This window comes from Acyrthosiphon pisum, chromosome A2 (assembly GCF_005508785.2).
Source record: "Acyrthosiphon pisum isolate AL4f chromosome A2, pea_aphid_22Mar2018_4r6ur, whole genome shotgun sequence".
Lineage (NCBI taxonomy): Eukaryota > Metazoa > Arthropoda > Insecta > Hemiptera > Aphididae > Acyrthosiphon > Acyrthosiphon pisum.
The window spans coordinates 40,519,017-40,537,507 of record NC_042495.1 but is presented as its reverse complement, the minus strand read 5'-3'; the positions used below and the strand labels follow the sequence as shown (position 1 = coordinate 40,537,507).

Genomic DNA, 18,491 nt, shown 5'->3' with positions numbered 1-18,491 from the left:
AAATTACATTAATAACTACACCCTAATGAGCATTGGAAGCGTTGGTGGTTGTGGGATATACATGTATGTATTATTTTTTTTTTAACATTTTGTAAACCGTTTACTAAAATTTCGCCTAGGGTTGTCGCTGTTGTCGTTGTTGTGGGTTTGTTTAGTTTTTAACGTAGGTACCTGTATCATTTTTCACTACTTCGACCCCAAAAACGGTAATCAGCGGGAAGAAAAATCCTGTGGTATATTTTTTAATGTAGGGATTAAAAAAAAATAATAATAAATAAATTAAAAAAAAAAAAAAAGCTACCTGGATAATCCCTTGTCCGGTCGGCCCTCGATGTATATTTAATATACCGACGGCTTTGGATTGTGGACATTAATACTTAAATCTATACGGGAAGCATTAACTTTTCCTTTTTGGAAGAGCACCTCTTTGGCAAAATATAATATAATATTTGTTTACTAAATAAACGTGTAATATAGCATGGAAGTTTGTCATAAAAATGTAAATCAACGAGCAACTTTACTGTTATGAAATGTTTGTTACCTTTTTTTTTACACCATTGTGTGGTGATTAAAACAAAAGCTGTTTTATTTATGGTTGAATTTTTATTGGTAACTTTAAAAAAAAAAATTAACTGATAGCGTTATATATAATATATCTACACAAAGTGACGATTTTGTCATGTAATTTAAAAATACAATATTATGGTATTTACTAAAGTGAATTTCCTAAGATGTTTAAAAGCTTCTTCCTCCTTATAGAAAATAGTACCCAATAGCATTACATAAACTAATAATATAAATAATATATTCATCTTATACATCTTGTTATACCTATATTGTGTATGATAAAATTTATGGATTAAACTAAAAAATAATATATAAGTAATCACGAATGCTTGTTATACCTATGTAAAGTATGTATCTATATATAATTTAAATAATATATGATCAAATTAATTTCAAGCCCTTGGTTGTTTTTATTAATTAATAATTGTTCATATTTAATAAGAGATATTTAGATTGTATCAATAACAAAATAATTACCCATTGTATTACCTTTTTTATAATTAAACAATAAACCTAACATAATATTTACTCTTAATTTTAAATCATTGATATAGTGTCTGTTTTATAATGTATCGATACTTAACATGTTTGTTTTATTCTTTATATATAATATATAAAAGTCTTTTGTAATTTAAAATGACATTTAATATGAAACATTTTTGGTAAACGAATAGGTAGTGTAAGATTAGCATCTGAATACCAACAAAACACTTTTCAGTCGTGTAGCACACCAAGAATTAAATATTAATTTGAAAAATTGTTATAAAATAAGAGGTAAAATTATAAAAGGGTCTAAACTTTACATTAAATATGGTACTACATCTATTAGCTATTACCATGACTTTATATGTAATATGATATGCTCACTACCGCTTGAATGTAACTTACCGAAAATTGCTATTTTTTTATTACCTTCGTAATGTAATATTCTTATAAATGTAACATTTTTTAAATTGTTTTATTTCATTTCTTCAACGAAAATGGAACAGTACAACAACATTGCAAAATTATACTAAGGCCATTACCGATTGTATAAAACAAAGAATTGTTGGTACATGACAGACACAATATTTTCAGGTAGCATACGAGACAAATTTGTAGATTAACATTATTTATTTATGTTATAATATAATATGTACTTATGTACAATTGAAAATTAAATAAATTTTACAAATGGTAAATTTACCTAAAAATGTCATATTATGACGTCGCGAGAAGAAGTTATTAAATTATTATTTCATCTAAAAAAAGAACATAAATAAAATACAATACGTAACAGTATAATTTTTTTTTTATGAAATATCTACTAAAACCATTACATTTCATCCATTTTGCATTTATGCATTAGAGTGAACATAGATTATAAATGACACACAAATGCTATGAACGTTATATAGCCATAAGTATATCATTATAAAACCTATATTAAGAATACAATATCTATTTGATTAGGATGACACATAATAGTTAGGGGATTGACTATTGACCATTAATATATGGGAGGAATTAGTGTATAGACTATAGAGGTTACAATATTATTACTTTTTGATTGAGTCCTTTGAATGAGAAAGCTTGACAATTAAATAACAATAGTGAAGTCATATTATAAATAATCAGCACATTTGGAAAGGGTACATGAGGCACTGTAATAATTGAGTCCAACATGTGATTTGGTACAAAGTATAACCCATCTGACTGAAGTATAATAAATTACGATTAGAGGTTGGCTTACATTTAGTGAAAGAATGGAAAATGTTAAGGGAATTTATTTTAAAAATTGAAGAATAGTAATATGCTGGGAGGATTTCTCGATCTAACTCACATAATTTACGAATAAATCGGTAGAGAAAAAGTATTAGATCGGTGTAAGTAGTAAAGACACCGAACGGGACCAAATAGAAGAATATTACGTAGATCACCAGGAAATCCACTTTTATTTTAGTACCTTGTGCCTCAGTATCGATAAAAAGAAAATAAGATAGAGAAAGATCTGGAGTTTGAAAATCGAAGAATTAAGTGTATTTTTGTGATGACTGTAGAACACTTGGAAATGAAATCATTACTAGTTATGACCTTGCGATTACCTAGCAAAATAGTCCACGGGATCGATTAAATTTAATTCATAAATCAAGAGATTCACGATATACTATGTATTCGCACAATGATCGCTTATTTACTATATTAAATGAATATACTATAATACTATTATATTAAATTAATTTTAAAAAAAAGATAAGCTTTTTTTTAGATAGTTTTACATTATTCACAATATCTACGTATTTTTGCATAAGTGGTATATGTTATGTTTTCAATATGATGGACAAATTGATTTTTAAAAACAAAAGCAGAATAATTTATTATCCATAAAGATGATATCGTCAACCTATCTTTATTTTATAATATACCTAATATAGCAGTTATTTCGTTTCATCATAATATCGTGAAGTCTATTTTACACTTGTTCATTTTAGTAGTTTGGCACACATTTATGTTAGACTTCTACATTCGGTAGCAAGACTGTTGACAATAATATCGACCAAATAGTTTTTAAATTAGAAGATGTTAACTTTAAATGAGACTATTATTACTTTTTTTACATTAAATATCAATTATTCTTTAAATATGAAATTATACCTTACTCCATTTAAATTATGTAAATCCGAATGAAAATAAAAAACATAAAAGGTTTTTTACTCATCTAAAGTCAATTTTAAGTTTATGAACTTATAAATAAGTACATCGCGCACATTGAAACTTTTCACAGTCAAATATAATACCATTGAAAATGTATTGAATATTATTTGATTAAATCATAAGGATATAATTAAAATTGGTTGAATAATTTAATTTAAATAAATTATACAAGTTTTCAATTCATGGTTTGAGTATTTTATTTTTTATTTTTAATAATAGTTGAGGAAATATTATATCTATAGCTATAATAATATATAAATGACGAAACAACACCAAAAAAATATTAAACATTAAAACCTAAGCCGTAAATACGTTTAACCCGAAAATTATACGAATAGGGTTAGAACTGTTGATAAAGTTTTTATACTTCGCCAATCGATATTTTCGCTTTTTGTTATTCATAAGTACAACTGTCCACTATTATTTATATATAGTAAAACAAATTTAGGTAGAAACGATTATTATTATTTTTTTTTTAATAAATGTTCCGAGTAGGTAGCATACAAAATGTCCATAATATGTCTGCCCGATATCATTAAATTGATGAACATACATATTAAAACCAAATTAATTCGATGATTTAAATAGAATCAACTACTAGATAAGCATTTAATATTATTATTATAATCATTACTTCATATAATATTGCATTATCCAAAGTTGAAATGCAGGTTATTGTTTAAGCTTCGTTTGCATTATTTTAATTCATTTTAAACGTTTCCCACTGATCGTTTATTTTTTGTCGCAAAAGTCGCAATAGTGCATGCCGAGCCCATAACAGTTATATAACACTATGCTTAAAGCTACCAATGTGCAAAAAAATATATATATGTATATATTAAGACGATATGAGACTGAAAAGAATCAACGATTCCATCTCCTTTGATTGATTCCTTACCTAAGACGGATGCCAAAGCGTGCTTATCGTAAAAACACCGGAGAAACAAAATACCTGGGGATTTTGAATGTTCGGCAATGAGTTTAATCGACTCAAGTATTCGTGTATATCGTACGTATGTGATCATCGTAGTTACAGCGTAATTTATTTTAAAAACAATTCCGAAGTCTATATCCGATAAAACATTTACCGATATAGTATAGATGTCTAGTTTATATCTATTAAATGTGAACAAATGATGTAATGCTGCACCGTCGTTATTTAATGAATCCTAAACAAACGTCTATTCTTTTTATCTTTTTTTTTTTTGTTATGAAACTTGAATACATTCTATAATATATACTTCCCGCATGTAACAATAAGGTGTTACAAAAAATATCGCTTCGTTGTTATTATTATAGCACAGAATACGAGTAGACTTAAGGTAGGCGGAATTCAATTTTCACTAGACAGCTTTCCAGTTTTTAAATGTAATTCAAAATGTCAAGTGAGAGTTGAAAATAATAATTTTTGTTAGAATTGTTGTTTTCCATTTAAAATGATAACATGTTACACGATGTGTATAGATATAATTTATACATTTTTAAATTTATTTCAATTGATGTGTACAAAAATATTGTTTTTAAGTAATTGGATTTAGCTTAAAAAAAAAAACTATGTTGATTAAAAATTATACTAAAACTATGATGTCACTAACCCTTAAGAGTTGAGTTAACTGTCGCCAAGATATTAATTATAACTATAATATTATAATAAATGTGTGTAATTTTACTGAAATAATTCTTTATATTGGATTTCCTCGAACTTTCACTTTGAACCCTTTTAAGTGATCACAAATGTGCAATTGAATTATATTTTCGAATAATAATATCATTGTGCGTTATTTGCGATCACGTGGTTATCTTACTATTAAAAAGTAAACCGTGTGCCAACCATTACTAATAAGTAATAACAGTGAACGTTTTCAGTCATTGGAATCACAATTGATATTCGAAAGTCATTATAATAGACGGAAAAAATATTCAATATTCATAATACTTAATAGAGTCTAGTATTATATAAATATAATTTATTAGATAATAAAATGTATAAATGTTAAATACTATTTATCTGTATATATATATATAGTTATTATTACCGTTTGGCATATTTTGCTAAATATGATAACGATTCTATAGGTACTTATTATATTGTTTGCATAGGTATCTAAAGACTACACGACTTTACGTTTTGATATATCATTGCCAAATTTAGAAAACTGAATAATCTTAACTTTTATCATTTTGATCTTAAGTGGTGTATCCTCTACCTCAGGGTGGTTGTTAGTTTAGTACGTAGGTACCTACACAAAATGCAATTTAACATGCACTGTTATTACTTATTACAATGATAGTTGTCTAGTAATAATCATTTATCCACAACACTACTATTAAACTGTCTTTTAAGTATTATTATTTTGGTGAATGCTTTTGGTATTCGAGAAAACTATTAAACATTACACTGTTTTAATAGTTCACAAACATTGTTGCTATGCTTCACTATTTTAACCAAGGAGTATCAAATTTATAACTACTATCAGTGTCGTGATTTCAGCGTTTGCACGTGTAGGTAAAACATGATATATTATGAAATAGACAAAGATGAATTCTAGATCGTGACAATAGTATGAAATAAAATAGACCATTTTTTAACTTTTTCTGATCTAAATCTTATAGATATAAAGTCATGCAATCTAAAGCTAAACACATATATAACTCATGACCAAGGAACTTTAATATAAATCGAATTCTCAACGAAAATGTTTGTTTTTCAGTCATTTAATATATACCTATTAGAAGAATTTTATTTTAAAATTAGGATTTTTAATTTTTTACTTCCCTTAATCAATACTTTTTAAATCTATTCTTAAACAATAAGTGTTTACTCGTATATTACAAAAACAAACAACCAATAAAAATATACAGACAAGAATCAGACACTCAGCAAAGTCTTGGCGCTATGTAAAATGTAAACATAACTTGTTTAGCCGTTAATTTGATGTACAAGTTTTGTGTACTAGTCACGCTTCCTTGTGTTTATATGCGTATCTATTTGATTTTAATTACTTTTCACTATATTCTAGTGCATCGTGCATTAGACAGTTGATTTAGTGTTGAGAAATATGAGTGTTCGTGCAAACTATCATTATTGTTGCTGATGAAGTAAAATGTTTGACAAATTCTGAAGGCTCTTCAAATATTTATGTCATAGAACTATCAAACTAAGTAAAGATGGATTAATTGTTTCGTTAACGTTGCTAAATATAATGTTGATATTTACATAAATTATGAATTAATAATTGTTTTATGATTCAAAAAATAAATTTAAAAATTTAAACTGTGTATAATATTGTATAGAGTTTTAATTTATTGATTTTAAAATTTAAAAAATAAGTTTATTTATTTTTTTAATGTTTCAACACGTCATAACATGTTACTACAAATAAATTTTTTTATAATATAAAATAAAATTAACGATAGCTATAACATATAATATGACATTGTGACGTAAGGATTAAGAATGAAACACATATTATCAATTATATTATCTGAATCAGGCGTATATTATATGGACTTTATTTATTTAAAATGTAACCATATTTGCACATAATAATATTATATAGTATCAATAATTTATTCTTAAGGTAAAATAAAAAAAAAAACGATTAAAATGAAGGAACTGTACAAAAAAACATAAATATTTTAAATAACTCAATATAGTTGGATGCCAAAACACTTTTTCATGAACCTATATACAATATACATACATATTGTTATAAATTAACTGTAATATTTTATTTAAAAAAAGATATTGTTCTAAAATAGCTGTTATATTAATTTCAAAATTCAATATTTCCCTTAAAATTCTAATAGCTAAATGACAGATTGAATTGTTAACATAGGTAAGACGATTATGTTATGATAAGTATCATATCAATGATGCTGTCTGGATTTCTTTAGTTCCAAATACATTATTTTAATGTATTATGAAATTAAATAGGTTGTCTACTTATAGATAATGAAAATTTTTTTGTATGCTTTATTTACATATTAATATGGATTAAATAACGACCCGAAGACGAAATACTTGACTACAATGTTCAAAACCAAGTAATGAAGAATAGGTAAGACTCGGATTGAAAAACAAACAACAATATACAATTGTGGCACAGAGCTTTCGAGCATTTTAGTTTTTATAATTTAATATTTCAATACAATAATATTACTGCATATATTATTATTATTATCATAATATTAATGAGCAATTAATTATTTAAAAGTTTAAAAAAATAGAAATATATTTTTAGGAAAAAACCTAAATAATTAATAAAATTCATCACAAAACAAAAATAATTAGTTTAGAATTTACATAGTTAACACATAATTTTCCATTAATCTTAAATTTGGAAAAATTGAATTTTATGTGATTTACAAGGTATACTGACAAATAAATTATTAAAAACAAACAATATTATTATAATATTATTGCAGGTCAGTTACTGAATAAGTTATAGGTACCTACACGTTTTCAATTCTGAGTATAAATGGTAATTAGTTATGCTTAAAGTGCCCTTAAAGATTAGACCACAGTAACTATAAATTGATGAGTACCCGTTTTAATACTTTGTGTGAAGTCAAGTATAGAAAAGGTTATCCTGCGTTCTACGATAATAGGACCACAAACTGTAGACTAACTAGTTATTAATGCCACGTATTCTTACATCATCGAACACAGTAATTATACCAAATAATCTGTATTACTAATGAATTATAACCATGGGTAAATATGTACGTTTTCCGTCCAATGAATAGAATTATGAGTCATTGGATCAACAATCATTGTGTTGTTCGGTTGATCAGATTGATGAACATTTTAAATGCGGATGGATACTATTATTTGTGTTAGTTTTGAATTTTAACTACGTTATACTCACTACACGAATTTTGCATAATAAGTACTCTTAACAGTTACTTGAATATGATCTATGTAGATTTCGTATGACTATAATAAATTGTTTCTAACTTTTAGAAAGCTTATATTTACCAAAAAAAACACAATAAAGTTGTTTAACGAATTATAAATTCAAAAACTATGTATTACAAGCTGAAGTTTATCTAATTTATAGTAGATACGCTGAAGATGGTATATGAAAATAATACACTCAAAATATATAAGTACATTTTTTTTTTTTGATCATCCATTAGATTATTGTTAATTTTTCTTTACAGAAAAATTTAAAAAGAAACATCATATAATTGTTATAAAGCACAAATTGTAGTATTATGTTTCTGTGGTATTTTGGAATACGTGGTTTGTAACAATAACAACTGGTAATAAGATACCTATATTAGTCTTAATAATTAGTGGAAAGAATTATTTTTGATATGCTTTTTCGTTTTTTAAGGAAATTGAATGAAAAAGTATAAATTGTTTAGTAATTTTTTTCAGTCGACAATACTTTCGAAAATCGTACTGGAAAAATACTATAAATAGCATTACTTGATAGAAAACTAATAATGTCTAAAAAACATAAAATTCAAACTATATCTTTCAAGCATTACTAAAATTGCCAGATGTCAGCTAAACGAATTGTTTTCTTTAGTTCATCTCCCTTCTTTGAAGTACGTTTTACTTGATTGTGTTTGAACTTTCGGGCGAATAAAATAGCCTATTTTTTTTATACAAACGAAGAACTTAAATAATATATTCAAATTGAAACCTGTTAATTACATTTAAACTTTCGTTTTCTAATTACATAATTTTCTTGTTTGAAATTTGAAATAATAATAGTATTATTTAACGTAAAATTATAGTGATCACGGCAAAATACAAATGTATTGTGTTGATATATTTTTGATAACAATTTCATTATTGCAACAATAAATAAATATAAAATATAAGTGAATGTGCTTTTTGATTTATTGAATGACATTATATTGTTGATATACTCTATTGTTGTCAATTCGAATAAAAATTACTGTTTTCCCGTGAAAATAAAATAATGAATCGCTTAAAATATTTATCACGTTTACCGAAAATAAGTAATAACACGAAGTATTTACGTAGTACACAGTGTATTGTACCATATTATGCCATACATTACTGACGACACACAATATTAATAAATACTAAGTAAACTAGTTACTAGTTAAGGCTTAAGAGCGTTTTGGCATCCGATAGGAATTCCAATGATTGTATACTCTTAAATCGTACGCGTTTACTATGGAATAATAAACAATAATCTATAAATATGATGTTCGTGAGATCCAACGACGGTGGTCTTAAACATGCTATGTTTAAGTATCTATAATATAGTTATTATTAGGTATATACATATTGCATAGGTACCGCGTATTATACGGAACCATCATTATCATGCGCATAAACACAATATTACGTATATTATTATTATTTAATAGCTGGCTACGTCATATTGTATAGGTTTATAAAATATATTACGTTATATTATATTATTGATACCGACCTTGTTGGCTGTGTTCCAGACGTATATTCTCGGTTCCTTCTTTACGCCACGTGATATTGGGCGCAGGTGAACCCGAAGCCGCGCATCTCAGCGACACGTTGCTGCCTTCCCTGATGTTCATGTCCGTGCTCGTCGGATAGTCCAATATGTCTGGAGGAACTGAAAAAAATACGATTATTTTTTTTTTTTAAGATGGAAAAAGTAACGTTATATCGAAAAATAAAAATAAACCAAAGGTGGACTAATGATATTCGTCCGTGACTTGATCGTAGGATATTTCCGTGCGTGTTGAAATATTTAATTTAAAAGCAATCGTCGCATCCAAACAATGATTACGAATGAATCTATAGGAAAAACTTTGCTTCTTGACATTTCTATCAAAGTCGTCAATGGTTGTAAGTATTTATTTTTTTCTTATTTCAGAGAAACTATATTGAACAAATTGAAAAATTACATCGCCTGCAGAATCAATTTCCAATCCTTAAAAGGTCTAATAGTGAAATGTTTTCACCAATCGTAGTTCCCAATAATTTATTCACGGAAAGATATAACAAAAAACAAAACAAATACCTAAGAAAATCATAAATGTATACTAGGTATATATAGTATCGATAATGTTTATTTCTTTACTCTGAATACTTGGTATGGAGTATGGACACTGCCCCACGTGTTGGTAGAACTACATTTTTCAAAAATGGCAACTCTGGACGAGGGACCTTGATTTCATATATACAATATACACATAATATAATATACTATACTATATACTATACTATATTATTATAGTTATAGGTATGGATAGAATACGATGAAGACGGAGAAAGGAATAGTCAACTTTATAATCCACTATTACTCTTCAACGCCGGCGGAATCGTGTAAGTGCGTACGGTCCATTGAAACTGTTTATATATCTTTTTTTTCCAACTTCATGATTCATTAAATCTTTTGTCGCTTTCTCCGAATAGTAATCGCCCTCCAACGCTGTTTTAGAAGAGACCAAATCGCGGTGGAGAGGGGTGTATGTGTGTGTGCTTGTGTGTGTGTAAAGGGGTGGAGGAAAAGTTTCGTTGCGAGTGTATAATGATAAACCCTCCAGCGTAGCAACGGTGGCGGTATCAAACTGATAAATCGACTTTGGCGACTTTTTTTCCTTTCTCCACTCCCCCACACACTGCCATCCCAAACCACCGGGCAAACGTTTACTTTTCTTTCTCCCGCAAACTTGTCACTCAAGAACCCCTTCAGTGGCGCGTATAATTCGATTTTTATTTATATTATATATATAATATGTATAAAACCGCGACGGACTTTTTATCCGATTACTTACGAAACTGAATTCCACCAACTCCGCCACCACAGCCACTACCAGCAATATAGCTTTGTGCTTGCAGTTGGTTTTGTTTCGATTTATTTTTTCTCATTTTTATTTATATTTTATTTTTTGTACCTTTATCCTTTTCACTTTCGAATCAAAAAAGTATTTTGCGTGCGTTAATTGAATACGATATAAACAAAATAAATTTAACGATATTTTAACCGTTATACTTTTTGAACAATAGGTACCTTCGTTATATACTCGTGTTTTTTAACCTATTTGTTATGAATGAAAATAATTAAATCTCAGTAAATATTTAGAGCTTCTTAAAATTGTCATTAAATTACAATGATTTATGCGTACTTATCCAAAAATGTTATTTTAAATCACACTTATATAAGATATATTCGTCTAACATATTATTATAGTTTGTATCAGAATATCAAAAATGAATACGTTGACACGTATTAACTATAGTTAAAAAATTACGAAAACTTAAGACAATACAAGTTTTTAAACAATATTTTAATACTTATAAATCAAATATCATAATATTATTTCGATCTAAAAACAATGGAAGATAAATGGTAAAGAAATAAGGTTATTGTATTTTAGTAAAATGTATAATTTCTACTTTAAATGTTAAAAAATAAATGTTCTGTAAACACGTAATAATATATCAAGAAGTATATTAGTATATTAAGAACAATAAAATTATCTAACGCGAAATCCTATTTTATTCTGCACCACGGTAGGTTTAAGGTTATAACTTATAACGTATTAAAATGTTACATGGCGTATCATATAGGCAATATAGGGGCAGTTTAAGAAGTCATAATTCATTATATTTTTTCATTGTGAATAAGTATAATTATTGTTTTTAAATTTTCAATAATTTATTCAAATGCCATTTTTTTTCACAAATCAATCCTGTTTAAGTTTGGAATGTTTTGCAAACTATCAACTGATTTCAAATGAACATAAAAACAAAGTTGCTATACGTTGAGTGTTGGTGGTCCTTAAAATATTAAATAGATCGCAAGACCTGTTCCAGTTGCTCAAAAATTAATAATCTAGGAAAATATCTAACTTACTTGCAGAAGTAACGTAATATAATACAACATAATCTTATTGAGCAATTATAATATTATTATTTTTATCTAATTGTGTGTTACTTTTAATAATATACACTTTCCAAATCAAACGCTTAATATATAAATAAATGAAAAAATATATATAGGTACATTGATATAATTTATATAATTCTGTAGAATTATGGCAGAAGTTGATATTTACATTTTGTTAATTTTTGTATTATCATTTAAATAGGTTAGAAATCGTATATTTCAAGTGGTGGAAAAATATGATATATCTCTATTATATGTGTGTGGACCCATTTATGTGCAAAGACCAAAACTGATATGATAATATATGTAGTGGCAAAACTAAGTTTGTAAAATGTACATATCAGCTTCTGCTATCTTTTCACAGATGTTATAATATTATTAATTATATAGGTAAATTTCAGTTTTATACGTTGCATTCTGTAAAATTGTAATTACAATTTTAAACCAGTTAAAATGCATTTCTTTAAATGTAATCTTATTTGTTTTAACTTAAAACAATCTGAAGAGTAATTAAAAAAAAAATAATGTATATATAGTTATTCTGGTCTACAATATAACAATATAGTAGGTACATTGGATTTAAAAGCAATACAAAAATTTCTTTTTTTTATAGTACATTTTTATGGTATTGTTATAAATTGTAAGTCATTATTAAATTAATTTTAACATTATAAAATAAAATGGTTGCTACTTTATACAATACAATATTTATAATTGTATGCATATCTTAAGTAAAATAAAATTACAATAAAAAAATATAATATATTTAAAAATGTACCTGCACATTTTAATAATATTAAATATATAAAATTAAACATTAATACAAATAATATTTTTGTTGAATGATACATTTCAGTAAAAACGTCATTATTGTGTAAATTTCAAAAGCTTAATATTACGGTGTGTATTCACATTTCACATTATTATAAAATATAAATAAGATGGACTTTTGTCTTTTAGCTTCATGTATTTCCAAGGCTTTTTTTTAATAAAACGAGAAAGATTTTATTTTCTTCTTATCTTCAACCATTTTTACTTTTTGCAGCATGGACAAATCAGTGATCTTATGAGAAAATATATTTTTAATTTAAATTCAAAAGATAAAATAATTTTTATTCATGGAAAATGGAATAAAATTTTATTTCGAATCATAATTGTTTTAAATTTGAATGTATGCGATCATTAATTTTAGAACATTGAAAAGTGAATGGTATCATATTTACTGCGAACTATTGTATTACTCCGTAACTATTGTAGAGTTAAATTTTAAATCTTATACATTTAATATCATCAATATATATTTTAATTCGTGAAAACCTTCTACAAGATTCGATTTTCTTTGTTTTTATTTACAAACATTTTCTCAGGGAAGTATGATGATAACTATAAATACAATTAATGTCGTGGCATTTGAACATATATTATTTTAAAATGTATTTAAACTGTACATGTAAACATTAAAGGTTAACAATAATTGCGATCAGAGGAAAACCAATGTGTATAAAAGACAATGTATATAAAATCATAATAGCTCCTTTCAATTATAATATGATCTTGTGTAAAAAATAGGTTGATTATGGTTGTAGAATTGTAATTGGATTGAATGATGTATATTGTGGTATCTTTAATTTGATTCAAAAGTATAAATACATTTCTCAGTAAACGATATTTTTGGGTTGTTGTTAATTACAAAAACTAAAATAGTATAGCACAATACAGATCTATCTATCAACTGAATTCCCGTTAGATTATTAGATTTATATAATTAAATAGATTTAAGAGCATAATACAGATCTATCTATCAACTGAATTCCCGTTAGATTATTAGATTTATATAATTAATGATTTAAGAGATATTGTAAGGAAATATAAGACTAACTAACTAACTATAGGTAAAGATGAACATAATATCTTAATTCTTGACCGTTTTTATTCTATCTATATTTTATATATTGTTAATTACCTACGTTATAAAATTTGCTTCAAAGACGATGGAGGCAACAATACACATTCTGTGAACTACATTAAGCACTAGAGAACTTTAGACATTGAAGCCAACAAAACTGAGAAAACTCGTCTAAAATAAATTTTCAAAAACGGTTCACTAGAAAGAAAACGCGAAAAAGTAGACCATTTGTTTTGCATGCAAAACATGATGCATTACACGGCCGATTATTTAAGCATTGCGTATAATCATCATTATTTTTTTTTTCGAGAGGGACAGAGATGAATTTAGTATCCATATTATTATAACCTTTGAGACTTTAAGTTATAAATTATAAATTACGCCACTGTAGGGTTGACCTTGACATGTGGTCAGACATTTTCACTCAACCGTGAAATAAAACACGCGTCCATTTGAGGTGGATAAACCACATGCGTCATTAAGACGTGTACTACAGTGCTCAGTACGGTAGCATTGATCTTTCGACAGTCTTCTCTTTGTTAAAAACGTATTGAATTCCGTATCGATGTAATATCACCGTGTACTTAAAACATACATATATATATATATGTATACGACAAGTCTATTAAAACAAAATGCTGTTCAGTGAGGCGTATAAAACATACACACACACGTAGATATACGTAACAATATAAATGACCGTATAGGTCCACTCTACAGCGGCGATAGGACCGACAGAGCGTTATAAATGAATAAACGATACCTCCTCTTGAGTATAATATGTGTGTGCGTTGGCGTGTGTTCGTGGGTTACAAGTCGTAATTAAGCCACACGGCTGCAGTGCGTAAACTCTCGATGAACTCCTCGATCCCCCCCCCCTCTAACTGGTGTATAATGTTATTGTGTCCTGTTCCAGTGTACACACAAACACACACACACACGCACGCACACCGTCGAGTCTCCCAATAAGATGCAAATGAGAGGCATTGTGGTTTTCCGCAAAGAGCCCTCTGACCCATTTAACGGGGACCGTAGCTGTATGCTCGGATGGCAGTTTTGCGGTGAGAGTGGTAGGAAAGGTGGTTGTGGGTGTGCGAAGTGTGTGAATCGGTAACGGTGACCGGGTGGAGATATAAATATATACAGTGTATATATGTGTGCATAGGCGGCAGCCAATATAAGACCCCTCTCGGGTACACGCACACATATACCATTACCAAAGTCAAAAGCTTGTGGGCCCCCCTAGCAGAGGATGCCCATATACAGTTGTATATACATACTATAAACGCGTACACACACACACACACACACACACACACACACATTGTGGGATCGGACCACCGTGGAGGAAGGGTGCATGCGGTTTACGAGGGAGGAGGTAGTGAGGGGACACAGATTGGCTTTTAAGTCCTTTGCTAACGGATAGCGCGCGCGGTCCACTGGCGCTGCTATAGCACTCGTCGCGTCCCATACGCGCCGCCGTCGCCGACATCGCTATGGGTGTTTCACGGATTTGAAAACCCAAAAATGATATTATTATAGACGTTACATAATAAACTATTATTGTATACAAATTTCAACTGGTATTCGGACGACAAGCGAGGGCAACAAGTAGGCTACTCCGGTGGCGACGGCAAAACGAGATCGTGTTATAATATTATCATATAATAATAATTATCGTATATAATATTTTATGATTATATTACATCCCTTTAGTAATAGTGGCGACGTCAGCGGAAAGCAGACCGGAAGTAATTTTAATTACTATAAGCGTATGCACAACGACGATGAGACGTTATAATAACAATTTATATATACACACTACGCAGGGTAACTATTCGTTGACGACCGATGGAATGGCGAGACGAACACCGTATAATAAATTACACTGACGAATCACAACGATAGCCTTACAACAAGTGCCATTTTTGAACACTGAGAGTATATTATTGATTGTATTTATTGTTCACATACGAGGTGATGATAATCTTAATAATTTTTAAAAAAATTCTATTGAAATGTATTTCAAATAAATATTTCAATAAAAATAAGTGTTTATAAATGTAATTTATTAAAATTTAAATATATTTAAAAAAAAATGCATTAAGGTCAGGTAACTATTTTTTTTTATATTTACAACTATTTTATATTCTAATATTTGAATATTTGAATATGAAATAAAGGCAAAGTCAACTCGCGCATTTAATTAGTAAAGATAAATATATATTTTTTAAATGTATTCTAATTAAAAAAATATATATTTAAATACTTAACAAGTCAAATAATCATTAATCATAATTCATATTACCTATATAAATTAGGTGTGTGTACGAACGATATCATTGCATTGTAGACTGTAGTTGTCGACAAACAATTAAGACAATGGTTTATACAAATATAATAATATATTATAACGCATTTCCAAAATAAAACCCGAAACAATTTTTTAAAGGTTTGTGTATTAAATATTATATACTTCACTATGCATCAATTGACAATATTGTAGATCAAATTCCTAAATTTAAGTCACATTTGTGGTTTGGAAATTCTACGGTATTCTAACAAATAAGTATTTATTTTAATTAAAATTATTATGAATGCTTAGCATTCGTTAATTAAATGGATTTTGCAGAAATGTTTCTGTATAGTCTGTATGACTATACACTACTACCATTTACTTTCAAATGTGTTGTATATTTATTCGTAACTTTCGGAGCAAAGAGCATAATATAATAATATAACCCCCGACTGTAAGACTGAGCTGCAGTATTGGATGAAATAAAAGAGAAACGAAATTATTTCAGACGAGAGAGTATATTTTGTAACTGCGTAAAACGAGTGGTAAATAAAAACCGTTGACTGTAAATACGTACTTACGCATATATACAGTTGAGCTGGACCCAGCGACGCTCTATATAGGTATACATAACATGGGCATTTTTCCGCCAGCGGATATATTATCCGATACCCGATGCTCACGGTTTAGCCGCGGGAACCGTAAAAAAACGCAAAAACTACATTATACGGTGTACAGGGCGTGACAAAATAGATAGGTATCATCACAGTTGAAATGGTTTTTTTCAGTATGCGCGTCTCCTTCGTCTACAGTCCATGTCGTAGTTCTCCACTTCTGATTGGTTAACTTTTTTCTATGTTACATAATATGTATATTGTATGTATATAATATGATTGACAGCTAATAAGAAATATGAAACTATAAATATTGGTGAAGTAAAGAGCGAAGTATGCATACTAAAATACCGTGATTATACCTGTCTTCTTTGTCTCGTGGTACAGGGTGATAAGTGGTAACAATACAATTTCCTGATACACTATTTCTTATGCTAATTGTCTCATGCGTAATAAATCTCTGACACATGAAATTGTGATCACCATATATTATATTGTTCATAATATACACACTGACTATTCATTGCGTTTGACCATTTAGGAAGGGGGGCTGAAGCCCTTCTATAATATAATTGAATAAGCTTAAGAAAATTTAGAACATTTTTGGGGGGCCTTAGCCTTTAGAGCCATTTCCCTAATTGAGCTTATACTACTATTGGACTACTACATTAATAGGTACGCGATATAATACTACTCACCGACGATATCTAAGAAGCCCAGTTGACTTTTCATCGGATCCGTATTTATCTGACACATGTACCAACCCTTATCGGACTCTCTCACCTCCTTGATGTGTATGTTCCACGTCCTGTGGTCCGAGTGTGACACGCCGATCCGGTGGTTTTTCGTGATCACGTGGTTATGAATGGTTAGTATGGTCTGTGTGTCCACCCGTAACCATGCCACCTATCAACAATATTTAAAAAAAGCTCTGTTAAATGACATTGAAAAAAACAAACAAAATACGTAAAATGATCGGTTTGGGGAACAAAACAAAAAAAAAGCTATTGCACACGACCGATGGCACGACGGCGGCGGAGATGGCACACGCGTGCTGGCGACACCCGATGTAAACACATAATATAATATAATATCTACGTATATAATGGGTAGGTAGGGGTTAGTCGTCGGAGATATATCGCCTCCGTTCGGTGGCCCGGTGAATAATGCTTATGATGTACTCGTCCCCAACGAGGTTAACCGTCAGCCGAACATTATGCCCACAATAGGCTGTCCCTGATTAATAGCTGCGTATACCTGTGCTTAAGCGCACAACACTTGTTGTAGATCCGTCAAAGAAAGTCTATGGCGGTAAAACGGCGGTGGGCATGTGCGCGCACACAACCGCTGCACCGTCGGGGTGGCATTAGTGTGATTTATGTATGCGCGACACCACCGCCGTGTTGGAGACGACTTTGATTCGTGACAAATCGCAAACGACCCTAGGGACTTATTATTATATTATACATATATATAATATTATGTATGTGTATGTGTGCGCGCGTGCTTATATATAGCATAAGAGCTCGATGACGATGACGGTGACTATC

General features: G+C 28.8%; 1 protein-coding gene across 1 annotated transcript in view; it reads right to left on the bottom strand.

Moving 5' to 3' along the window:
* Window positions 1–18,491, bottom strand: part of LOC100162825 (neurotrimin-like) — a 244,680-nt gene that overhangs the window by 66,232 nt on the left and 159,957 nt on the right. Inside the window, exons 3-4 of the mRNA XM_029489793.1 lie at window positions 17,640–17,847; window positions 9,684–9,842 (exon numbers count right to left, since the gene is read on the bottom strand). Of these exons, the coding sequence (XP_029345653.1) occupies window positions 9,684–9,842; window positions 17,640–17,847 (367 nt within the window). The remainder of the gene's footprint in view (window positions 1–9,683; window positions 9,843–17,639; window positions 17,848–18,491) is intronic.